This window comes from Rosa rugosa, chromosome 6 (genome assembly GCF_958449725.1).
Source record: "Rosa rugosa chromosome 6, drRosRugo1.1, whole genome shotgun sequence".
Taxonomy (NCBI): domain Eukaryota; kingdom Viridiplantae; phylum Streptophyta; class Magnoliopsida; order Rosales; family Rosaceae; genus Rosa; species Rosa rugosa.
In genome coordinates this window covers 12,480,942-12,507,698 of record NC_084825.1, presented here as the reverse complement: position 1 = coordinate 12,507,698, position 26,757 = coordinate 12,480,942, and the positions used below count along the sequence as shown (strand labels likewise).

General features: G+C 42.4%; 1 protein-coding gene and 1 long non-coding RNA gene across 2 annotated transcripts; one reads left to right on the top strand and one right to left on the bottom strand.

Annotated features, from left to right (window-relative positions):
• Nucleotides 1-237: 237 nt before the first annotated feature.
• On the bottom strand, nucleotides 238-681 carry LOC133714454 (protein WUSCHEL-like; the record flags this gene model as incomplete). Its single annotated transcript, XM_062140579.1, has 1 exon — nucleotides 238-681. A coding segment is annotated over one exon (444 nt), but the record flags the coding sequence as incomplete, so codon positions are not given.
• A 20,363-nt stretch (nucleotides 682-21,044) lies between these two features.
• On the top strand, nucleotides 21,045-22,632 carry LOC133714456 (uncharacterized). Its single transcript, XR_009848674.1, has 2 exons — nucleotides 21,045-21,173; nucleotides 22,248-22,632. It is a non-coding gene; the product is annotated as an uncharacterized LOC133714456 (long non-coding RNA).
• The last annotated feature ends 4,125 nt before the right edge of the window (nucleotides 22,633-26,757 follow it).

Sequence of the window (26,757 nt, the reverse complement as noted above, 5' to 3'; positions counted from 1 at the left end):
AAATTAATGGGACTAAGGTCAGCAAGATAATGGTTGATACCGGCGCGGCTGTGAATGTCATTACTACAAGGACCATTCAGCTTTTGGGAATCAAGAAGGAAAAGATCCAGTCTACCTCTCTCACATTGAAGAACTTTGCGGGCACAGTAACCAAGACGTTAGGTTTACTGTTCCTAAAAATCAAGGTGGGTCCTCACCGTGCATGGGGAACAGAGGAAGGGTTTCAATATCCATGTTCATAGATCCATAACCACCATAGTTCCCCATCTGCCCGTTAAAAGCAATCATCACACCAGCTGAAGAAACAGAAGTAGATGCAGAAGATCCGAAGTTAATATACTGATCCTCAGGTTTCCAATTGGTACCATTACCATTACCAACAAGCCCTGATCTTTGCATAGGCACATGAACATCCGAAGTGAACCTCTTCTTCTGCCTCTCCCGAGCCTTGTGGTTCTGGAACCAATAAAAGACGTTCTTGCCCTCGATCTTTCCATACCGTTTCAGCTGGAGACAGATCCTCTGAACCTGCTCTACAGTTGGGGACCTAACTCCCTTGTTGTAGTAAAGCTCCTTAAGGATTCTTATCTGATCTGTAGTGGCAGTCCACCTGGTACTGCTCTGCCTGCAAAGCCTGTTAGCACTACTCCCGGCTACTTTGTTGCTTCCTCCATCCTCGGTTGGTTCCATTGGTGATGGGTTGAGAGAATGCGAGAATTAAAGAATGGTGATGATGAGTAATTAAGAAAGATTGCTGTTAGAAATATTGGGAAGGACTGAAGATCTGAGAGAGAAGGACTGAAGTTGACAGAGAGGTGTTCGTAAAAAAGGAAGGGTATTGTTGAGGATCTGAAACTCAGAGGAAGGTTTTTGGCGTGAACGTTCCCATCCCCAGAATGCACCTATTTATAGGAACAGGGCATGCAAACCTTCACCCTTGGATGGACAATCTCGGAAAAGCATCTCCACCCTTGGATGGATAGTCGAAGATTCAAACTAAGTGTCAGTAAATCTTGATTAAAGTTGCCCTAAATCTCGGAAAAGAAAGGATGATTGGCGCGTGGGGAAACCGAACGGTTTTCGAGGAGGTAATTGTTCTATTCACGAGATTATTTTTTCACGACCGTTGTTTTTCAACGAGTGATTAATGCCTTAAATCTCGGAAAAGAAGGGATTATTGGCGCGTGGGGAAACCGAACGGTTTTCGAGGAAGTAACTGTTCCATTTTCAATATTATCTTCTCACGGTGGAGTTTTCAACAGCTAGTTAATGCAAAGTTAAAGATTCATTAAGAAGATAAAACAAAGAGTTTTGAGTTGGGGCCAGCAAGTGGATCCAAAAGATAAATACTTTCTCAAAACCCTCGCCGCGAGGCTCTTTTTGACCCGGAGCATATTTTAAAAGTTCATATTATTTTCAATATACAACTATGGGGGCCTATATTTGGGGCCTTGCGAGACACAATTATTGGCTTTTCACGGATATTTGAATATCAGGATAAGAAAATATTATCATATTCATAAAGTGGCTTTGCGGCCAAAAGCAGTACATTCATTACAAAGCCAAAGGTGGCTAAAATACAAAACAGGAATCTTCGGATATCTTTTTCCATCTTCATGTCCGCGGCTGAAGGGACAGACCAACCTGTTGAAGATGAAGAAACTGAGGAAGCTGTCCACTCTTTTGCATTGGTGGTTCGTGATCCTGTGGCGCCTCCGCCGCCTCCTCCTTCCCCCACCAGATTCGAGAGATTGATGAGGGTGTTGGAGGTAACTCCTCCTTCTGCTGTGGATGAGCCTAAGATGGTGCTTCCCGAACATCTGGGTCCTCGGGTATTGGAGACTGACATCCTCTCGCGAGTCTAGGAAGCCCTAAGGTATCTTTGCCAGGAGAAGGCATTGACCCTGCAGCAATTTAGTGCCATTGACGTTCTGCTGAATGAACTTGGTAGGGCCTGCCGACTTCAATCGGCCGCGAACGCCCAGGCTCACGATGCTCGAGAGGCTTTGAATAGCCTCTCTCGAGAAATGTACATCTCCCGCGGTATATTAAAAGAGCGAGCCATCCGCCTGCGGGAACTACAAATCCAAAGGTCCGACTTCAAACTTCGGATCGAGGACCTCCAAGCCCGTTTAGCCTTTGTTGAGAATGCGATTGTTGCAGAAGAAGCTCAACTCGATGAACCTTTGGCTGCTTCTGAAGAAATGGGCCGCAACCTGGCCCGTATCAGAGAACGGGCCACTCAGGCCGAAGCTGGTGCCATTGCGGCGAAACTCCGCGTGGAGGAACTTTGCTTGAAATTGAGCTTCGCGGGCCAATCTTTGTAGGCATCCTAGAAAACCGTTCGGTCTCCTCACATGCTATTAATCCTCTAATAATAGCTAACTCCTCAAAAACCGCTCCTCACATGCTACTAGTACCTTTTTTCCCGAGATTTGGAATCACTAATCTCGATTTACTGACATCGGTTTTGAAATTGAGCTTCATCCAAGGGTGGGGATTTGGTTATCACCTCCTTCTCCCCCTCTCTCTTCTTGATAGAATCTTGGAGGGATGAGAAGGGATGGACTCTTTGAAGGAATGGGTTCAAGCTATAGAATGGCTGTCAGTATCATTTTCCATCTCTGGGGCGACTGTCCCGCCGATAGGACCCTCAGCGTTTGCAGCCACCTCCTCGGTATAAACAGAATCCTGGTCAGGTTCAGAAATATCAGAGAGCGGGGTTGGATCTAAAGGGAAATGGAAAGTATTGGCCAACAGTGGCTTACCTCTCGAGCTGTCGGGTCAATATCTGGTACGTGGTCACCAAGAGGAAGAGGCCTCGCCTCATTCACCTCTTGGACCTCTAGTGCCGCGAGAATCTCTGTCGTCATCAGTTCCTCATAAGCGGCAGAAGCCTCAGAGTGGCTTTCCACGCTTTCATGCTCCGAGGAGTCGTCATCGGAGATCGTTATTAGAATGGTAGGACCTTGCAGATGCTCTGTAGATGTGGGAGATGGAAGAGGTGCCACGGGGTTAGTTGATGCTTGAACTAGCGAGAGAATTGGCTCTTCTGCAGTGGTTGAGGATCCAGCCTCGCTCAGGCGAGAGGCATCAGTGGTCCTCTGATGGACCTGTCAAAAGATACATAGTGAAGATCCTGCCCATATTCTAAAATTTAAATAGGATAAAATGGGGCCAGAGTTTACCAATCGCATTCCCAGAGGTTCGTCACCTTCAAAACTCTCTTCGATAAATTGAGCTCGATCGCGTTTGCAAGCGAAGACAGCAATGGCCTGTACGAGAAAAGAATCATAACTCAAAAAGGGGGGAAGCACCAAATATACAAGTTTGGGATCGTTCTTAACCAAATTACCTCACCGGGATCTTCATCATGAGAAGACTCTCCCTCAAGAGTCTCCTCTGCTATTACTTTTAGTTTCCCGGCCTGACCTGAGGCTGTCCTGCTCCGGGTAGTTTGCTGCAAAACATACTCAGGAATAAGAGCGGGAAAATCAAGACAAGGAAAAGGAATGGTGAAGAAAGACAAAAATTTACTGTTGCCCTAGGCTCGTGGATTTGTATCCCTGGACGCGATGAGCGAGAAGGTAGAATAGGTCGCGGGGGTTGTGTTGCAGGGTTGGAGAAGCGCTCAAGAATCTTGCGGTCCTCCGGACCAAGACTACTCATGCCACGAAAGATCAGGACGAAGAGTCCGTCATGTGGCAGGTCCCAACAGTTCACGGACACTTCTTTCCACCAATCAGCATAATCATCGTCGACATCGTTGAGGGGGTACAACGCTCTGACCCATAGGGGAATCACTATCAAAGTAAACTGATTCTGAAAGGGGGCAGACCCAGGCGGGGCTAATCTCCGCCAAGAGGTGTAGTAATTGGCAGAATTAACCAGAGGCCAGGGTACCAACTGGGCCAACCCAAATTGGCGAGCAAAGTGGTTAGGGGCATAGAGCTCGTAACTTACGCGGTCGGTGGCAAGACGAATATCCAAGCAGGAGATGGCGCGACGAAAGGCCAGGAGGGCTCTTTCGCTATGATCCTGTCCACTGGGCAGAAAGCCATCATCAAGGGGAGGAGGGAATCGCCTAGAAAGGACTATTTTTGGGTCCGGCATCTCTTTCAGCAAGTACAAGTAAATAAAACACTTGGAGTAGGGTAGAGCTCGATACCTTACGTTGCGGCAAAGCCAGTTTCCCAAAAGGGAATCGACTGGAGGTTCCTTTGGAATATCACCGCGACGGAAGCGAGGGAAATAAATCTGCAGCCAAAAGGCAAGGATCCAGAAAGGGCCACTAATGTCGGTATCGAAGGGGACCATTACGGCTCTATAAAGGGAGCGATATAACGCACCCAATACAAGTTGCCCAAGGCTAACGCAAATACCATTATAGAGAGCAGTGGCCAGAGAATTCCAGGGCCCAGTAGGTTTGTTGGAAGAAGTGCAAAAGATAAATTTGCAAAGCCAGAATTCCATGAATGCGATACCTCCTGTATGGTCACGCTGGGTACAGTAATAGTCGCGCCAGAATGGGTAGGATCTGCTGTGATGCCCCCGACCAGCCATATCCATTCTCAAAGAAAATTGAATGCCATCAAACTGACCATGCATATAGGGGTCAAAGTCAATGGGCAACCCCTTGATGGTAAGAACGTCCAGCAGAGTTATGCTCATCTGCCCAAACCGGAAATCGAATGTATTGCTGGAGGTATTCCAGAAGCAAAGAGCGGCGGCTAGCGGTGCAGGGCTAGTATTATGGGGAAGACAGAAGCATAGATCGATGGTTTGGGTGATACCCACCGCATCCCATCGGGCCAAATCTCTCGCTCGGACCTCCTGATACCAAACATTTTCCTCGGGAGCGATGGTAGGCCAGAAGCCCACTTTCCTCCTTGGTCCCCAACTGCTAAAATCACCGGGCACCTGCCGAAGAGCCGCTATGGGACGGCGGATGGGTAGCCCATAATAGGCCATAGCATCATCTGGAAAACGATCGCGAGGTGTGGGACCCAGACTCGCTTGACTATCACCTCCACCAAAGCCCATCAGTCGACTTTTCTCCTCTCCGGTTGACTTCTGCATCGAACACCCATGTTAGTCCGCCAGGTGAATGCGGCTTTCTCAGTGATTTCATCTGCCTGATCGATAACGAATGGTTTCTTGGATGCCATTTCTGGGTCGCAAGAAACACTTCTCCATTACACCTTGATTTATAGCTCATATATTTTTTTTTTTTTGGAGATTAATTTATTAGCTGGGCCAGTGAGTGGCTCTAATTGATAATTAATTAATCATTATTCCATCTTGAGAATTGCATTTGAGGCGGCAGTGAAGAGATGGCATTGCACCTTTCCCTACAACCGCAGGGCCAGCATAGTGGCCTGATGTTTTGTTTAAAACATGATTAAAACCCATGCGGTTTTAGATGCTAAAGTTGCACCAAGTATGGTGGTTTCACTTGGTCACATGTCATGATGTTGATAGCCATGATCCAATCATCCTCTTCAGCATAAGACTCACGAAGGATTAAATGACAGCAAACAGTTTGCTATTCTGCATCTTATTTCGCCAAGTACTGTAGGCCTTGATCAAACTTGATCTAGCCAGCGAAGCGGCTCCAACACCTACATTTGAGAAAATCAACAGAGAGCCAGCGAACAAGGCAGATACTTGCTGCTATACACATGGCGAAGCTACCACCAAGGAAAAGAAGGATCCTCATTCGCGATCAAAAGCAGTCTCCTTCGCATGGGGGGCACGCTAAAGTTCTGATCTCCTACAACCTTCCCAAGTTTCGCCAATTCACTGCATACCAGACATCAGATACATGGAGGGCAATAAAGTTGGCAAAGAAAGCGTCAGTTCACGACAAAGGCAATTCAGATTGTGGCATTCAAGCTTTATGGCCTATTTAGAGGCCTATATGGAATCAGTCAAGTAATTTCAGTCAAGCCAATAAAAGTGGCTTTGGAGCAACGACATTATAAGAGCAGTACTGATTCAAGACCTCTTCAGTCAAGACGAAGACCTTTGACTTCGAGGTCTGGGGGGCAATGTTTGAACCCAAAATGAGCATTTTGGCCTGACAAGGCGTGTCTTGCAGAAATTGAGCCAATATCAGTGGCTCAAGCTATATATTGTCGACAAGTTCGAGATATATTATTTAGAGGCTAAATAAAGCCTACCTGCAGAATTATGGAAGATTATGCGAGCTGCAAGAAAAGGAAATGATGGAAGCATGGAAATGAAAAGTCAACTTTAGCACATTTTCCTACTTCGACTAGGAGAAACCGAGCTAAACAAGGAAGGAGGGGCGGCAGACTAACCAAATGAAATCCAAATGAGCTAAACCTTTCCCGATTCATTCTAGACATCCCAAGGATAATTTCTTATGAATAGTGAAAGAGCTAGTTTGGAGTGGAAAACCTTCAAACAATCAGTCCAATTGTCTGAAAGACAAAACTGGAAAACCAGACCTGTAAGGAGTCCAGCAGCGTTTCCGGCCCAACCACATGGAGGTAAGCTCTGAAATTTTGTCATAATGATCTACACTCATGGTAGATCATTTTATATGAAGAATTCGAAGGCCCATTCTGAATTCTTGGTGGAGATATAATTGAATGAATAAAGGAGCCGAAAGTGACTCAAAATCACTCCAAAACTAATCATTTTCATCTCCATTTAGTGCTCCATTATCTTTATTAGTGCTCCACCTCCACCTCCATCTCCATTTAGTGCTCCATTATCTCCATTAGTGCTCCACCTCCACCTCCATTATCTCCATTAGTGCTCCATTATCATGATTTGTTTAAGGCCAACCACTTTGGCATGGTAGCCTATATATAGAGGCTAAAATGAAACAACACAACACACAATTCATCAACAACAATCTCTAAGATTATCCAAGCCTCTCTAGAGCAACCCCTCTCATTCTCTTACCGGTGACCACACTCCAGTCCCAGAATCCTCAGGAGCCGACTGTCAGTGCCACCAAACCCTCTATCAATGTGCTTCTGTCCTAGTCTTCTCAGGAGCTGACTGTAGTACCGCGACCACAACAGTTACGGAACCAGCCAAGCTAGGGTAACCCCCTCGCAAACCAGCCAAGCTAAAGTCACGCTTTAGCGAGTTCTCCTCACTTCTTAGTTGATAGTATTGTAGATAAAAAGGAAATTATGGAAAATAGAAATATATTGCAGAGAGGCAAAATAAGATAGTCTTCGTTACAACCCTAGAGCAGAGAAGCTATCTATTTATACAAGGGAAAGTGACGCTAGATGAGTGCCACGTGTAGATGAGCTGTAGGCCATAAAGCAACCTAACATGCATTAGTCTAAGTAGCTAATTAACAAACATAATTAACTAACTGTAATAGAAAGCATAGACTAGCAAGATGACAAAAAGAAAACTATAATCTTCTCATATAGTACGTCCTAATACCCCTCCTCAGCTTGAAGGTGGGAGACAAGCTTCAAGCTGTCACAAAGATAGCGATGTTGAGGTGAGCAAAGGCCTTTGGTGAACAGATCTGCAAGTTGCTCCTTGGATGTTACAAACTGAAGCTTAATGGTTCCTGCTTTAACTTGATCCCTTGTGAAATGAACATCTACCTCTATGTGTTTCAGTTTTGAGTGATAAACTGGATTGGTGGCAAGAGCAAGAGCTGAAATGTTATCACAATGAAGTGTGGGAGCTTCTTTCAGTTTAATGTGTAAGTCTTGCAGGAGAAGAGTGAGCCATTTAATTTCAGAAGTAGTGTCAGCCATGGATCGATATTCAGCTTCAGTGGATGATCTTGACACAGAGGATTGCTTTTTGCTACACCAAGACACAGGTGTCCCATCAATGAGAATGACAAAGCCAGTTGTGGACTTTCTATCATTAGGATCACCTGCCCAATCAGCATCACAGAAGGCATCCATATGAATAGAGTGTGAAATGGAATTGTATAGTGTGTCACCCCTCCTTAGACAAATACCATGATCAATGGTGCCCTTGACATACCTTAAAATTCGTTTTGCAGCAATAAGATGGTCATGTGTTGGTGAATGCATAAATTGGCAGACTGAGTTGACTCCATATGCAATATCAGGCCTAGTGAAGGTGAGATATTGTAAGCAGCCTACCATGCTTCTGAAATGGGAACTTTCATGTGAATCCAGCTCCTTTCCCATGTCCCTTATAAGTTTCAAACCAGATTGACAAGGTGTAATATGAGAATGACAACTATCAAGGCCAGCTTTGTGAATTAAATCAGTTGCATATTTCTGTTGTGATACGAAAATGCCACCATTCTTCAGGTAATGTATTTCAAGTCCTAAGAAGAAATGCAACTGACCTAGGTCTTTCATGTCAAACTCCATCTGCAATGCAACTTTGATTTCTGCAATTAGGTCTTCACTATTACCAGTGATGATAATATCATCAACATACAACAATAGATATGCCTTTGAGCTGCCAGTGACGTTAACAAATAAACTTGGATCAGCATTTGATGAGTAGAAGCCAAGAGTGGGCAAAAATGTAGTAAATCTCTCATTCCAGGCTCTTAGAGCTTGCTTGAGACCATAGAGAGACTTATGGAGTTTGCAAACATAGGATGAAGGATCATTCTCAAAACCACCAGGTTGGGACATATAAACCTCTTCAGTGAGCAGGCCATGCAAGAAGGCATTTTTCACATCCAACTGATGCAATTTCCATCCTGAGAAGGCTGCAAAAGCTAAAATTAGCCTCACTGTGGTGTGTCTTACCACTGGTGAAAAGGTTTCATCATAATCAATGCCATACTCTTGACTGAAACCCCTAGCAACAAGCCTGGCCTTATGCCTAGCCACAGTACCATCAGCATTTCTTTTGATTTTGAATAGCCACTTGCAAGAGACTAGATTTTTGTTAGGAGGCAGAGGGACAAGAGACCATGTTTTTTGCTTCATCAAGGCATCATACTCTTCTTGCATAGCCTGTTTCCAAACTGGTATCATGAGAGCAACCTTGTATGAGGAAGGTTCAAAATCTGCAGGATCACAAGTTGAGGTAGACATAATAGACAAAAGACATTTCTTTTTTATTATGCCTCTTTTACTTCTAGTGAGCATGGGGTGAGCATTATCAGGAGCAGGAGATAAGCCAGCAACTGGATGCAGTATATTTTCATCAGAGATCTGATTAGAGGTTCTAGATGGAGCACATCCCAGAATTAATGATATGGAACCAGAACCTGGTTGAGTTTGGACAGATAAAGTGCCATTGGACTCCTCAAAGTGAACCTCAGTATTAGCATCTGAATCAAAGGCATGGCAAGGACCTGGAATGGTGTTGCTAGGTGATATTGATATTGTGGGTTCATTATCAACAAATTGATTAAACTGGTTCTCTTCAGAATGACCAATTGTAATTTCAGTACCATCATTACTCTCAGGAGGCAAAACATTAGTGGAGACATTAGGTAAAACATCAGTATGATTGGCTAAGTTATTTTCAACATTAGAAGTAACTGTGTTTTCCTGATGTTCAACAATAATATTGGGGGTGAGAGACTGACCTAAAGTAGTTGCTGGAGTAGACGTGTGTGACAAGGATGTTGGCACAAGGGACTGAGTGGAAAGCTGAGTGAAGCAAGGCATAACAGATTGTGATCCCAATTGATTTGTGCTGAGTTGCTGAGTGATAGGCGTAGCCTTAGCAGATGCATATGGGAAGCTGGTTTCCTCAAAGAACACATGCCTAGAGATGATGTATTTTCTTGTTGCAGGACAGTAGCAAATGTATCCTTTGTAACCTGCAGCAAAACCTAAAAAAACACATCTCACTGTTTTAGGTTGAAGCTTATTGCTTCTGTTCAACAGGAGTGGATAACATGTGCAGCCAAACACCCTAAGTAAGTTCACTTCTGGTACAGAATGATAGAGTTTTTCATAAGGTGATTGCATATCCAATATGGGAGTTGGCATCCTGTTGATTAGAAAAGTGGCAATTGCACAAGCATGATACCAAAATTGAGAGGGAAGAGAAGCATGCTGTAAGAGTGTGACTGCAGATTCTCTAATGTGTCTGTTTTTCCTCTCAGAAACTCCATTTTGCTCTGGAGTATAAGGGCAAGAAATTTGATGAATGATACCATTTGTTTGCATAAACTCCTTGAATTTCAAACTCATATACTCACCTCCACCATCACTTCTAAGGCATTTAACGTTAACAGAGAATTGAGTTGAAACAAGAGCACACAAGGATTTAAAGTAGCTAAGAACTTCATTTTTATTTCTCATAGGAAATATCCAGGTAAACCTGGTACAGTCATCAACAAACAAAACAAAGTACCTAAAACCATCTATGGAAATGTAAGGAGCAGGTCCCCACACATCAGAGTGAACCAGCTCAAAAGGAACCTGACTTCTGTTTTGAGATTTAGGAAACGGCAATTTCTTAAACTTTCCCAAAAGACAAGGTTCACAAATGACTTGTTCTGTGTGACCTACACTATGGATATTACACTTATTCAGCATTATCCTAACTATTTCATTTGAGGGGTGCCCAAACCTTTGATGCCAAAGTGAATGCTTGACAAGTTTTCCAACAAAACCAGTAGCCTGTGTTGAAGAAGAGGCCAAAGCTGCTGTAGATTTCTCTGCAGACTGATTGATGAGAGGCAAATCAAAAGGAATGGGATACAGCCCTTGCTTACTCAGTCCCTTGTAGAGAATTCTGCCCAACACCTTGTCCTGTATAACACACATAAATTCATCAAACCACACTAAACAATTATTTTGCTTACACAATTGATAGATAGATAGAAGATGAGCAGCTAGTTGAGGTATGAGTAACACATTGTTTAGTTTGAGCAAACCTAGCATTGTGTTACCAGTGTGAGTGATAGTTAGCTGGGATCCATTACCAATCTGCACTGTATCTGTAGCATTGTAAGGAGTGAGGTTGTTGAGTAGTTGAGGTGCACTTGTCATGTGGTTGGTGGCCCCAGTATCAGCAAGCCAAAACTGTGGTGCGTTGTTGGTAGCAGCAAGCATAGCAGTAGCCTCATTATTGTTATTCTGTTGTTGATCAGGGAATCCAATGATATAGTAGCACCTTTCAACAGTATGATTCTTCTTGCCACAATAGATGCATCCTCCATTGTTACCAAAGTTTCCAGTGTTGCCAAAGTTCATGTTATTGCCGAGATTCAGATTATTGCCTCCTTGAAGGTTTGACAAAGTTCTACAGGTCCTTGCACCATGTCCAACTCTATTGCAAATTTGACAAGTAAGTAAATTGTTGCCACCATTGTTGAAACCAACATTGTTAGTTCCTGCATTTAAACCACCAGTAAATGCATTAGCAGGATTAATGTTTTGCATTCCACCAAAGTTCCTGTTTCTTCCATTAAAGGCCCTTCCTGCACCAAAATTGGGTCTAGGATTTCCTCTCCCAGCAAAGAAACCAGTGAATTGATTGGATGCATCATTGTTAGCAAAGGTGTGCATAGGATTGAAACCATATGGAATTGCAGGAATGGGGACATATGGCTGCTGAGTAGGTAAAGGAATGAATTGGAGTCCAGCTTGCATTTGTGTAGAAGGCAGCATGGCCTGAACTTGAGGTTGAACAGTTTGTATCTGGGGCTGAATAGTTGGAATAGAGCCCTGCGCAGGTGTGCTGACAGAGGAGAACCCAGGAGGAATTTGGGGAGCATGATTATTTGGATTCATTGAAGTCCCAGCAATGTGAGTTTGCAATGGAGTGGCTGCTGCAACATGAGCATTAGCACTTGTAGAATTTGATACCACAGATTGAGAGTAAGTACCAGTTGGTACCTGAGACAGATTGCTGTGTGCCACCATTGCTGTGAGAGGTGTGGAGGATTGATTCTCATAATCAATGTCAATTTCAGCTGCTTTCAAGAGTGTCTTGAGTTCCCCCAGGGTGCAGCTAACAAACTGAGCCCTAATCACAGTTTTGATGGCTGCAAATTCAGCAGGAAGACCCCTTAGGACAGTGACAACTATGTCTTCATCATCAATGTGTACTCCCACTGTCTCAAGAGCATCTCTAGCCACTTTGATCTTATCCAGGTAAGTTTCAATATCATCTGCACCTTTTCTTAAGCTTTGTAGGTTAGACTTCAGTTGCAGGATGTTTTGCCTATTTGGAGCTGCAAATTTAAGCCTTAAATTCTCCCATAGTTGTTTTGCTGACTTGCTACCAACAGCACATGTCATAGCAACAGAGCTAAGAGTTTGTCCAATCATATTCATGACACTCTGATCCTGTGTTTTCCAGCTTATGTAGTCTACAGATATGGTGTTAGCAGTTTCAGCAGTAGCATTAGCAAACTGTGGAGGACAAGGACAGGACCCATCCACAAAACCATATAGATTTTGACCCCTTAAGAATGATTCCATTCTGAACAACCAAGTTGGGTAGTTGTTTTCATCAAGTAAAACATTAGGGAGAAAAACTGTGGTATGAGTTGTGGTGGATGAGCCACCAGGTTGAGTAGGGCTAGGAGTAGTCATTTTTCTTCAGTGATAATTAAACTAGACTTAGAGGCAAGTGAGCAGAGCACGGATCTCCTTGAATAAAGACGTATACTAGGCACCAAAGGAATAACAGTGAAAGAATAGATCTTTAACACTTTTTCAGCAGTAACTCAACAGATCTGACAAAAATACTTGATTATCAACTTAATATCAACTTTCTTTGAAAAATAACTTCAAACAGTAGATGACAAGGCTAGCATAGTAACAGATCTTCAATATAAAGAGAGATGGCAGCTCACTATAACAGATTTCAACAAAAGTATGAATATAACTTTCAGATCTAGATGAACAGATGCAAAATAAAAGGTTTAGCTGAGAAATTTAAGAACTTGATTTCTATAACATAGATATTACGCTGCTGGAAGCATGGATTGATCTAAAACAAACCTGGCTCTTGATGCCATGATAGTATTGTAGATAAAAAGGAAATTATGGAAAATAGAAATATATTGCAGAGAGGCAAAATAAGATAGTCTTCGTTACAACCCTAGAGCAGAGAAGCTATCTATTTATACAAGGGAAAGTGACGCTAGATGAGTGCCACGTGTAGATGAGCTGTAGGCCATAAAGCAACCTAACATGCATTAGTCTAAGTAGCTAATTAACAAACATAATTAACTAACTGTAACAGAAAGCATAGACTAGCAAGATGACAAAAAGAAAACTATAATCTTCTCATATAGTACGTCCTAATATTAGTGGTTTTCGCTCTGCTCGATCTACGACGTCGAGTATCGATTGTGATTTTGAAGAAGCTCAGCAAAAGTCCGCGCCACGAGGCACAAAGAATCCCACGACGAGGTTGGTGCTCTCCTCGTCCACAATCGTTTGAAAGAAGTCAGGTTAAGGGACACCCCCAACGACTGTACCCGATCGGTGCTGGCACGCCCGCGCAAGAAAAGAGACTGTTGACCAGCTGTAACGAAACTGGAGCCAAACACTCTGGAACGCCGCTTCACAGTCTGGGGTCCAGTCAATTTCTTTCTTGTGGGTCTTCTTCAGAACTTTGAAAAATGGGAGGCATATCTGTCAGTGAGTCTGGAGATGAACCGAGAGAGGGCGGTTAGTTTGCCTTGTAGGCTCTGAACGTGCAATTTCCATTCCAGAGCCTTCATGTTGAGGATGGCTTGCACCTTGTCAGGGTTAGCCTTCTTCAGTTCGTCGAATTTTGACATCAACGTGGCCACCTGCTTTTTGGCCTCGGCCTTCTCTCTGCGTTCTTGTTCGTGCTCCCTGTTTGCCTTGTGGAGGTCCGCCAGTGCCAGCTCATACATAGCTGCGAGATCCTGGCCCGATGGGCGACTGCTGCCCGGTCGGGCCTCCGCTGCAGTTTTGGGTCAGCGGGATCTGGGATGAGTCCTGGGGATCCGCGCTAGGGTTGACCGGAGTGTTGAATAGTGCTCGGTTAACGTTAACCGCTTGGTTAATGTTAGCCGTGGGGTTGGTGGGATGGGGGTTGGCAGATTGATCCGCTTGCTCCTCAGCGTTTCCCCCGCTACAGTTAGTTAAGGTGATTGTTGTGGTGGGATGGCCTTTTGTTCAAGGGTTCCCACAGACGGCGCCAATGTTAATGCTTAAGATTTAGCGGTGGCTAAACCTTGGTTAATGCTGGTCCGATGGGCGGACTGCTACTTGTGATGTAATCGGTACTTCCGCTACCTGTCAAGTGAAATACAAAGGGGCGTCAGAGGGAAACCGCGTTGGGCGATCTTCTCTTCTCCGATGCCTAAGTTAGTCAATGTATTTGTGTTGACAGAATAACAGTAGGTAAGTAGTAAATGCGTAATTAATGAGGAGAAAGGTGAGAACCTTTTATAGGTGAGGAAGAGGTTGACCTCTTCCATGTTTTCAATGTGGGACTGACATGCTTCAGTTCCCAGCTTCTGGAGCTTCTGATGCTATCTTGGAGCGGCGCGTCAGCGGTGATCTGGGGGTGAACCGGGGCTCGGGCGGTAGCCTGCTTGGCTATTCTTCCGTAGGTCACTCCGTTGGTGAGAGTTGGTACCGCTGGCGGTAGCATGAGCGTGGCTCCTTATGGCTAATTATGTTTTGGCAAATGCTCATGTAATTACAATATGATATTTTTATAGCCTCTAGGAAAAGGCGCGAGCATTATATGTGGCGGGAAAGGCCCCTCGTACACCTCATAGAGGTGGGCCCTGGGATTAGCCAACCTGACCATCTCCTCCACTTCTTCACGTCTCACATAATCTAGACTAGGAGGAGGAGGTGTCGCCACAGTCTGGCGAGCAGCTTGCAAAGTAGGCATCGTATGGCTAACAACTGCAGTACCTTCCCCAAGGCGAATGGTCCGAGGGGTGTTTGACTGCTGGAGAGTGAAATTTGGCGCGGATACATCCTATGCCAAAGCTGTTATCTTGACCGGGTTGCCTGTTTGGTCAATTCCATAGTAGTTCCCTGGGAGCTCCTGGTATACGTTCTCTGCTCCATCACTATCGTATTGAGTAAACACGACAGGATCAGCAAGAGTACCTTCACCAATTTTTAGAGTTCTGCTCTTCTGCGCTACCGACGGTGTGGCCTTGTCTTTACCACCAATTACCAGGGCTTTTTCTTTGGTTTTGGTCGACGCGGCAGTAGCGGCTGCAGAAGGTGTAGTGGTGCTGCTGCTAGCCTTGTCGCGAGCATTTGGTGGCACGTACTTGCCTGACCCAGCAGGCTAACCAAGCGCACCTAGGATAGAATTGGGATCTCCCAATGCTTTATTCAGAACCTCTTTTGCCTGGTCCAATTTAGCTTTCTATATGGCAACTTGGGTCGCGAGATTGGACCCATCATTGCGAATAGCCGCGACGTCTGTTGCGATATGTTTGCTCTGGGCAGCTTGGGCATTTATCATAGTCATGAGTTGTTCGTGGTTAGTCTGGGTTTGTTGGGTCATGTTCGCCAGACGCTCCCGTGTCTGCCGCGATCCATGTTCGAGAACTTTGACAGAATTCCAAAGGTCATCCATCTTCTTTTGCTCTTCCACAAGGCCTTTTTTCGTCTTCTCATAGTACGAACCAGTATTCTGCTGAAAGATGGCAAGTCACTCCTCTATGCTCGCATTCTCTGGGACAGGAATGAGCACGAAGCCATCCATTATGACCTCGTCTTCCACCACCTGAGTGATGTTAGTCGCATCACCAGCCTCAGCAGGCTGGATGATAGGAACATTGTTGCCCTCAGTGGTGGGCTGGTGATTTCCTCCCTGTTCAGTTGACATGTCGGATGACGGTGGGTGGAGAGAAAATATTTGAATTATCTGTTCGTCAGAAAGACCACTATAGTCTGCACGCGAGTGCGGCCTGTAACTGGAAGTCTTGTGTTTCGGGCAGTTAACGTAAACCTTTTGGTAAGGATTTCCGCTTGACTTCCCAATGGTGGCGATCGCGAAGAAACGCTATGCAAGTCCCACTGGGCGTGCCAAAATGTTTGGCTCCAAAAACCAGTCTGGCGTGCAAACAGTCTCTTTTGAGTGCGTACGCGTGCCAGCACCGTGGGGTGCAGTCGTCGGGGCGTCCCATGACCTGACTTCTGAATCAAACGATGTGGACAAGGAGAGCACCAACCTCGTCACCAGGTTCTTTTCTATGCCTTTCGGAAAAGGACTTCTTACCTTACGGATAAGGGCTTGTGATGTGATCTCTTGCGTCACCGAGTCGATACTTAGTGTTGTAGACTAGGCAGAGCAATCACCGAGAAGTAGGAGAAAGCATGGGTTTTGCTAAAGCGTGACTTTAGCTTCGCTGGGTTGCGAGGGCGTTACCCTTGCTTCGCTGGTTCTCAACTAGGTTGAATGTAGGTTTGCTCCGGAGAGACTTTGATAATCTGAGAGATTGATTGATTGAGAGATCTTGTGTTTTTACCCTTGAGACCTGGTATTTATACCTAGGGTCTCGGCCGTTCCTTGATCATGAAGGATTATTGATTGAAGATTCCTAATTAGTCTCCGCTACTTGATTCCTATAAGGGCTCGTTTTCCTTATGGATCTCAGAATGGGCGAAGTTGTAACCCAAACCCAAGTAGACTTAGGCCCAGTTTGGGATTGCTGTGCTGTGAGAAGAAGCACTTCTGATATTGTTGCGAGAAGAATCACTTCTGATATGGCTGCGAGAAGAAGCAGCTGATGTGTTTGGTAAACTGTTTTTAAAAGTGTTGTGTGAACCAAAAGCAATTTCTGAGTGTTTGGTAAATTTTAAGTAAAAAGTGCTTTGGTTTGGTATAATTACCAAAATGGGCATAGATGATAAAAGATGCTACTAAAATACATAACTTTGTTTTATGATTATGTAACTATACCAAATTAAATAATTTCTCATGTATTGTCCTTGTACACTAGTTTAAATTATCATCAATTCATCACTTTTATCTCAATATGTATACTACAAATTATATAAGCAATTTTAGTTTTTTGTAATTTGTTTGCTTATATATATTGCTTGGATCAAATAAAAGATTACATTAAACCCTAAAATATTATACAAATGAGTTGAGAATATTACACAAAACATTCCCCCACCATGGTCAACGGGAAACATTACACAAAATATATTAAAGTTAATACAACTTTGCAACTAAATGCTAAGTAGATGCATTCATTAGACTTTGTGCAATTGTATTTCTTAACATCTCCTTTTCTTGTCTTCGCGGACCATCTTCTTCATATGCATTGTCTTCCATCTCTTCATTGTTGTCTTCACTTGAGTAATTTTCACTTTCATCAAAATCACGAACTTGTTGAGCATATCTTCTTATGTAATTTTCACTTCAAAGATTTGTCAGTTCCTTTCCATCCAAATGATCTAAACGATAGCTAAGACCCTTCATCTCCACATAACAATAGTCCTTTTACTCCTACCAAATCCCATGAGCTTGGCCAAAGCAAGGCATAAAACCCCTCTGGACTTTCCTACACCATCCCTGCATCTCCTACTGCCCATAGCTTGGAAGCTACTGGACAATGAATTATAACATGATTCACACTCCTGACATCCAATGTACCAGTATGGAGATAGGCAAATATCTGGTCTCGTTTTCTAGTAGATAATTTTGACTTTTAAAGGATTTTGCTTTCCATATCACTTCAACTAGTTCAAATCAGGTCTAGTGCCAAAGTCGTAACAAAATCTGAATATGACCTGCCAAACAAACTCCTTCCAAAATCCCCAACAGTGAAGACAACTCCTCCTCGTCCTCCAACTCATTCAGATTCCTTCTAAACCCAGACAACTCCTCCTCAGCGTGGAGTCCTCAATAATTTGCAATATGTGTACCCCACTATTCTACTCTAAAATCCCAAGATAAGTGTTTTAGAGACAGAGAGCAGTTTTGCTTCCTCTGTTACCGCCGCAGACTCAGAGAGAGAATAATACAAAGGTTGAAATATATACATCTAAACGAACCGGTAGCAAAAAAAAAAAAAAAAACAAAAAAATTCCCAGGTAGCATCATAATCAAGAAACAAAATCAAACTACGGAAATGTGGAGGGACTGGAATTGAATTGAAAGAGTGATTCTTACTTACCCCGTTTCTGCCTGCGGAAATTTAGTACCCAAAATACCACAAATCGACCAAATATAGAAACAGGGCCGCAACTCTTGTTTCGATCTGTGACTACTTGTTCTGCAGGGGACGCATATAGAGAAAAGTAAGAACTTTAGAGGAGAGAAAGAATAAGAAGCGCAGCGAATCGAAGCAGCTTCAGCAATATACTATAAATTTGGGGAGAGATGGAGAAGGAGAGGACTTACAGTGAGTTTGATTCGCTGAATCAATTCATCACTTTCTGAATCAATTTGCTGCTGAGTTTGAGAGAGAGAGAGAGAGAGAGACGGTGACAGAGAAAAAAATGGTACGCTTTGAAGATGTCGGAGCACAGAGCGATCTCTCGATAGTTGGAAGATATGTTGACGGCAGAGGACGCTGGGAAGAGAGAATGGAGACGCTAAAAGTAACCCTATTGGCAATTGTTAGAAAATGATGAGGACATAATTGGTTATTTCGTAAATTTCATTAAATATACACTATTCACTCCGTGTTTTCCACAGAATCAGAATCCAAAAGCTGGGCTGAAGGTGCTTCTCACTTTTAGCTTCCATGAGAAGCTATTTGGACCAAAAGCAGCTTCTAGAGAATTTACCAAACACCATATGGTTTGCCCAAAAGCAGAATCTATCCCAAAAGAAGCTTCAAAATCTATCCCAAACTGAGCCTTAATTTTGGGCCGCAGGTATCGGCCCGCTACGCTGAACCCCCTTAAGGGATCTTGCCAAAAATACTTTTGGGCTCAAACAGCTTCGGTAGCACAGCCATCGTCTGGGTCATCGACACCTTAAAGGCCTTGATGTTGGATTCATCACCGCCATCACTCCGGCCAATGAGGCGGTGCTGGTGACCACGCCGGACATTACCAACTTGCGAGACGCCGATAGAGTCTTTGGGCTGCTGGAGTGTGATGGAATCAAAGACATTAAGATAGTGAATCGGGTTCGGACTGATATGATAAAAGGTGAGGACATGATGTTTGTGCTGGATGTGCAGGAGATGTTGGGATTGTCATTATTGGGGATGATTTTGAAGGACAAGGAGGTGATTCAACGCACAAACAAAGGGTACCCTCTAATAGGCCACCCACATTGGCTGGACTGGCTTTCGAGCAGGCGGCATGGAGGCTTATAGAGCAGAATACCATGAAGGCTGTCATGGTTGAGGAAGAAGAAGAAAGAAAGATGTTTAGTGTTGTTTTCCCCAACCTTGATGAAATTGAGGAAATCGAAGTCCTCTTATGGTTTCTCCCTCTTCCATTGTCTCTCTCTCTCTCTCTCTCTCTCTCTCTCTCTCTCTCTCACTCAGTAACAAAGTAACAAAAGAGTGAGGGTAAAATAGTCTTAAAAATAAACAAAAAAAAAAACTTAATGGGAGGGTGAGGATAAAATAGTCTAAAAAAAAAACTTAATGGGATATTAAGGAAGACTTCCTTAGAGTGTTTTGGATAAGGGAAAATTAAAAAAACTTAATAGGGTAAGTGGAAAAAAAATCCCTAAAAATGGGGTTAAAAAAAAAAACTTAATGGGGTATTAAGAAAGACTTCCTTAGAGTGTTTTGGATAAGGGAAAATTAAAAAAACTTAATAGGGTAAGTGAAAAAAAAATCCCTAAAAATGGGGTAAATGGACAAAATCCCTTGATTATATTAGAAGGATGAGTGCTGGGATTGAAGTGATGAGGCCTTAAACAAAGTTTATCGTTAGAATCTTTGTAAATCAATTGTATTGACCCATTTAATCCATTCTAAATTCATAAAAATATACAATAATTTACATAAAAATATAAAATAATTTACATTCACAATCTTTATTAAACTGTGAATATGTATTATTAATGACTTAATATGATCAATAATAGTCTGAACTTATTTTTAAGGGCAACGACTAATTCATTGATATTAAAATCATACAACCTCACTCGGTCAAGTTTGAGAGGTCCAAAGACCCCTCATATTACAAATCAATGCTCGAATAAAACGACTAAAATCCAAAACTGAAACTCAAAAAAAAAACTAAAATCCTAAAGAAACTACATAAACAAAATGTAGAAATTAAAAAACTCCCTAACCCTACACTGCCCTAAAATGGAACCACTGGATTGAACATCTTGACACCTAAGACCTTCATGGTGTACATTGCAACACTCAACACAACCCCAACAACATTTGAGGAACAGTACAGGGTAAAAAGCAGAATAGGCCACCTCCCAGAAATCTCAAAACCAAGCCCAACCCAAGTGTTGGAGGAAAGGAGAATTGAACAAACTAGGCCTAGTTCACCAACCTGCATCTACAGCCCAGATAGGTAGAGGCTCAAAAGCCCACTTCCCAAACCCTTAGCCTCCTACACCCAGATTGACCGGTTCTGACCTTTCAGAAGATGCGGCTTTCGCCCATCACCACTCTGATGGCTGTTCACGGCCTTCCCCCATCAAGATAGTTGGAAAGAAACCGCCTTAGATCTAACTTGGGATCACTTGCAATCAAAGAGGAGATCCTAACACAAAGCCTCCGGCGAAGCCCCGACAAGCGCTTCACAGCTCCACAAAAAACCAGGTCGACGCTGCCTCATGCACGGCCGTCCTGCAACTCGATGCCCTCCGATTACAACAACCAACGTCGCAAAACCAGACCTAACGTCTCCCTTGCCGTCAAACCCAACACTGGATCAAAATCCCCGCCGCTGTCCACGTACCAAACGAGAACGACGCTGTAAGACGTCCTCTGACAGGCAGAATCAAACCCGACGCCGCCGCATGATTCAAACCAATTAAATTTCGTGCAAATTTTGACAAATGCGAGTATGCGACCGTCTCGTGTCTTAGAAGTTGACCATATCCCTAACATTTTCAGCACTGCAATCTGCCACGTCAGCCAATTGACCCGTAAACTCCACGTCCACGGGGGCAATACGGGAAAGAAAATAAAATCGTGGAAGTCGAAAACAAAATCGTAAATAGGAAAATATTCCAGAACAAAAAGAGTATTTGAAGCTTTTGATACGATTATACGAAGGCACGAAGCTTAGGGAGCCCAGGAGCTAATAGAGACCAGCAGCAGCAGTAAACCCATCACCCAGCATCCCTCAAAAGTAAGAATTTCAGTTTCTGCAACCACGATTTATATTGTTGTGTATCTATAGGTTCGATTAAATATGCTATACGGATCCAACTTTGCTTTCACCGGGAAATGTAAATTATACCCGGGAATTTTTTTCTTGATCTGCGTCTTTTGTGGTTGTGGGTGTGAATTTTATTGCTGAAAGAAAATTGGGTCCGGCTTATATTCAGTTTTTGTTATCATATAGCTATCAGGGTTTTACTAAATTATAGATGTTGATTGGAGATCTCTTTTGTTTTTTATTATGTTGTTTATTCTGCTCTTGGTCATTGATTGTGTAAATGCATTGTAGCCTTGTAGGTCTAGTCTAAAGATTGGAACTTTGTGATTGAATTACTAAAGAAGGGAGGAATTAATGTGATCAAAATGGAGTGTGATGAGAAATGAGGATTTGTGTGAATTTGATGTTAAGTGGGTGATTAAAGAGTTGGGAATTGATGATTGATGAGAAAAATAGATAGGACCTCGATTGATGAGGACAGTGAGACTGTTAAGTAGCAAAGAGTATTGAGTGTGTTTTAAGTTTGTATTGAGTAGATATGTATGTGTTTCTAATTTATACTAATGTTGATAATTTTTGTTCTGATTTTATGGACTGCTTCACATCGTGTTACACTGTTACAATCATGGTAGGCCACCTTTTTTTTTTTTTTTCCAATGGCAAATAAGCACAATTGTTTGGAATAAGTTTCTTCTTTGTTGGCTTTTAAGGACATGTTTTTATGAAAGAAATCTATTTAATAATGTTCAAAGACAGTCATGAAAAAAAAAAATAGTCCTCTATTCTCAAGAGTACAGTTTGTCTTAGTTTGATTTTTTTTTTTTAATTTTTTTCTTTCTTTCAGAAAAGTAAATTTTGTTTATTTCATAAGGATGGTTAGCAATTGTCCTCTTTAGAGAGAAGGGTTTAGCTTTCCTGTCTTGAGTTTTCTGTACTAGTACTTTTATTCATCCTTGTACATTGAGAATACTCATATGCCTGATAGGCGTGTTTCTGTGTGTTGTTTTCTAGGAATTGTTCTCAACTGCGTTTTCTTGCTTGCAGAGCTGAAGAAAGCCTAGACAATAGAGAAAGATGCCACATAGAACTCGACCTATGACCGCACTTTTGGTGTTTACCGGACTGAATGCTATCTTAGTTTCAACCATTACTCCCGTCTATGATTTCGTCTGCTTTCTTCCTTTTTGGGAAAGAAGGGTATGCTTTCTTGTTATGATTTGTTTAGAAGTCTTATTCTTTTATTTATTTTCTTGGAAAGCTGGTAATAATAGCAGTAGACAAATTTCTTTAGGCAGAAGGGTGACCGGATCGACCGTAAAAAGTATTGGACCATTTTATATAGGATACAACTCAAAATGAAGTTTGACAAAATGCATGATACTGTAATATTGTATGTGAATGAAGTTATGATATTGATTGGAACATTAAATATTGGTCTTACTTGTGGTGATACATAGAAATCTGTTGCTTCTACCTTTCTCATGTCATTATTAGCTCATAATTAGCATTATTTTTGTAATACCCCGAAAAATCCAAATTAAATTCCATGGATTTTTAGAAATGATTTCACGATAGTAGGAGCGAGTACGAAGCTTGGAAAAGTTGTGGAATTAGTTCGAACGATTTTATTTTCGAAAACGAACGTTTTTTAGGGGGTCAACAAAGTTGACTTTTTATACGTTCAAAATTTGGGAAAACTTCCTTCATGAAAGTTGTAGAGCTCGTCGATACGAGTTCGTGGACATGTGGAACGCATTATTCGGAGTTCGTATGAATAAGTTATGAATATTTGAAATTTGGGAATTTTCTATAAATAGAGAAATTTTCCGAATTCTTTCTTTAAGGACAAAAAAATGGGAAATTTGCGTTTTGCCCCCCCAGCTCTCTCCGTTCTCTCTCTCGTGCGTCCCTCAGACCCGACGGGTCGCGACCGACCCGACCCGGTCGGAAAGGCCACTTCCCGGACGCCACCGCCACCGGACCCGCACCAGACCGGCACGCCTTGCCGAGCGTAGCTGCTCTGTGGCCTCGCCCCGCCCCGCCGCTGCCTCCAAGCCGAGATCAAAGCCCGACCCAAGTGCAAAATGGACCCAGCCGGAAAACCAATTTTCCGACATCACCTTGGCCGATCCTCCCCATTTTCGTGATCTCCTCCTCCCCATGATCATCCCCATGTAAGCCTTTCATCACGATTTTGTGTATAGAACGCTAGATCATGATTTGACTTTTTCAACGTCCCAGATTCAATCTGATCAGATCAGACGCTCCGGATTAACCCAACTTCAACGCTCGATCTAGGACGATCTAGACCTTGTCTCAGAAAAAGTCAGGTATTAAAGTGGTTCAATTCTGTATTTTGAAGAAGTTTGTAGTTGACAACTTTAGCATCTGAGGTGGTTGGCCGGCGTTGACCGCCGTCTGACCTCCGCATGTGGCGGCGCGTCGGACCATATTTTGAGTTTATATTATCTGGACGATGATCTATGCATCCATACGAGCGTTTTGATATATAACATGGTCATGTTAGAAAAACTTGATAAATAGTGGATTTACGTTTTTACGTTACTATTTACGGTTTTTACGTTTTATCTTCGGTTTACGATCTGCGAAGATCAGACCATCGGTTTTACTTCAAATTTTAATATGTTGATCATATGACTGTCCCGGTGACTTTGTGAGGTCACGGGCGAAGATCCGACCATTGGATCTTCGTATAATTGAGAAATAGTGATTCGGAAGGCGATTCGTGAGAATCCGACCGTCGGATTTTCATATAATTTTGTGGAGATGTTAGTAAGGGCGATTCAGGAAGATCTGACCGTTGGATCTTCGTGATAATTTTGGAGGATGATCCTAAGGGCGATCCGTGAGGATCCGACCGTTGGATCATCGTATAATTTCGATCCGACCGTTGGATCATCATATAATTTAGAATCCGACCGTTGGATTTCCGTATATGTGTGGTTTATGAATGATTCCTAAGTTAAGATCGTGTTTGGCTAGGTGATTGATGGATTGGTTGTTGAACGATTTCGGATCGTTGTTTTTGGGATATTAAGAAGACGCAGCTGGATTAGAGGTGAGTAAACCTCACGTGGTTCATATTACGAACCCAATACAATTAATTGCTTATTTTGTTGCAATCATATGAACTATTGTTGGTGTTACTAGACATTCCTGTGTGAATGTCTGTATATATATTATTACGTGAAATAATATGTATTGTTGGAGTTGTGTTGAGTTATTGTTGAGAAACAATATATTGTGAGAGGTATTGAGTTTATTGTTGAGAAACAATATATTGTGAGAGGTATTGAGTTTATTGTTGAGAAACAATATATTGTGAGAGGTGTTGAGTTTTATTGTTGAGGAACAATAAATTGTTGTGATCTGTGGAGATCACTAGGTCACGAGGTGACCATGGCATCTATTAGTGAATCACGCTCTCGTACCGGGCTGGTGGTTATTAATAGTATTAAATCGTAATCACGTCTGTGGCCGGACGAGTGGTTACGTTCAGTTAGAGCTCTAGTCTGTCTGCCAAATGTGGAGTGACCTTATGAGTGAAATTGAGAGTAACTCATGAGTGTCTATATATATGTGGTAACCTTATGAGGGAAATTGAGAGTAACTCATAAGGGTCTATATATATACAATGAGTCTGTCTGCCAAATGTGGAGTGACCTTATGAGTGAAATTGAGAGTAACTCATAAGTGTCTATATATATGTGGTAACCTTATGAGGGAAATTGAGAGTAACTCATAAGGGTCTATATATATATAATGAGTCTGTCTGCCAATTGTTGAGTAGTGATGTGAGGGTAATGTTGAGGTTACTTGAGACTGTGAGGGGTCTTATGTGAGAAGTGTTGAGGATACTTGAGTCTTTTAAGAATGAGTTCTTAAAAGAGAGCCTCAAGAGTATCCTTCCTTTTATGGTGATCGTGTTGAGTTATAATAATCGTAAGGAAATAAATCAACAATTCTTTCTTGTTTACTCATACTGGCTGTAAAAAGCTTACCGGGTTTTGTGTTGTTGCAACTCCCGGTACACTATTCAAATTGTGTAGCGGGTAATCCTACAGGACAGGAGAACCAGGACGGTGATCGTGCGGTTAGAGCAATTGTTAGAGTTTTACAACAATTGTAAGTTGTGAGGTGTGTTATGCTCATTTGAGCTTTATAATATATTGTGAGAGTGAATTGTAATAATGAACTCGAAGTTTCGAGATTTGGATTTTGTAATTGTAATTATTCAGGTTTCGGATTTGAATTTATCATTCAAAATCCGGGGCGTGACAATTTTAGTCTTTTGTGCAATGTTTTTTGAAAATTTGAAAATGCTAAGGTTTTCAGTTCAATGATTGGACAGTTTTTTTTTTTTTTTTTTTTACCTATACCTGTATTTATGGATGGGGTTCTATTTATATTGTGCACGGCACAATATATGCTTAAGCTTATTGCAACTCCTACACAAGGTGCTTAAAGTTAGGATTGACATTAGGCGAGTTGTCTCCTAGGCTCTAATGCATCTTTGAAATCATACAAACTTTAATGAGTTTTAAAAATTTAATTCATCTTAGGTGTTCTGCTTCTTCCTTCATATCAATAGTAAAACAAAATTGTGAAAAAGAAGTAACGAGAGGGAATGCTTTGACTGTCAGAAAGCTCTTGTCTCACCAACTTGGACCGCATGTTTTAAAATTTAATGATATCCGGTGGAAAGGAAGGTTGTAGAAACAACTATAAATGCAAAAAGGTTGAATTGGTGAAGTCCACTTGGCCGGGCAAAGTTGCTCACAGAATGTAGTTGCCTCCCAAAAATGAAATGACCCCTCCCTCCGAATGCAGGAGTTTTGCTGGTCCTGTAAGCCTAAAGGTACCCTTAGTTGTGTTGTCAAGACATAGTATCTAAACCTAAATGAGCAATATTTATCTGATTGCAGTGATCGTACGTGCACTCAACTCAGAACGCTCCTTTCTCCTTGCTGTACATTGGTTGTTATGGTTTCATGTAGGGGCTCATTATTTTGTTGTATTCTTCCAATATATGTAGGTTTCAATGTCCCTTGGCAATGTAATAAGCAATCATAGATACATGGAACAAACAGGCCCACTTTGACAAACAAAAACTAGGGTTTCAATTCATTCACTTTCTCCGAGTTTGTTGACTGGTAGGGAACCTACTGCAAATAGTTAGAGTTGCACTATTTCTTTCATCAATGCAAAGGTAAGATTATGATTTATGAGTGGTGGGCTAGCTAGGAATCTCCTCCTGGAGCAATGCAACTGTCCTCTGCAAAACTGAGAGGAATCCATTGCTGTTTTCAGTTATACTAAGACCTAGGCTTTTAAGTATTACATAGTAAGCATTATTAATACAAGAAACAACAATTTGTTTAAAACATCTGTATTTCAATCAACTGCAACTCAAATGTTCTGGCAAATTCTGTTAAGAGCACTTGGTTTAAAGTTTTATAGTGATGTTTGTTTTGGCTGATTTCTAACTGCCAGTATATCCTATGCATACTCGACTATATACATAGCAGTTTCT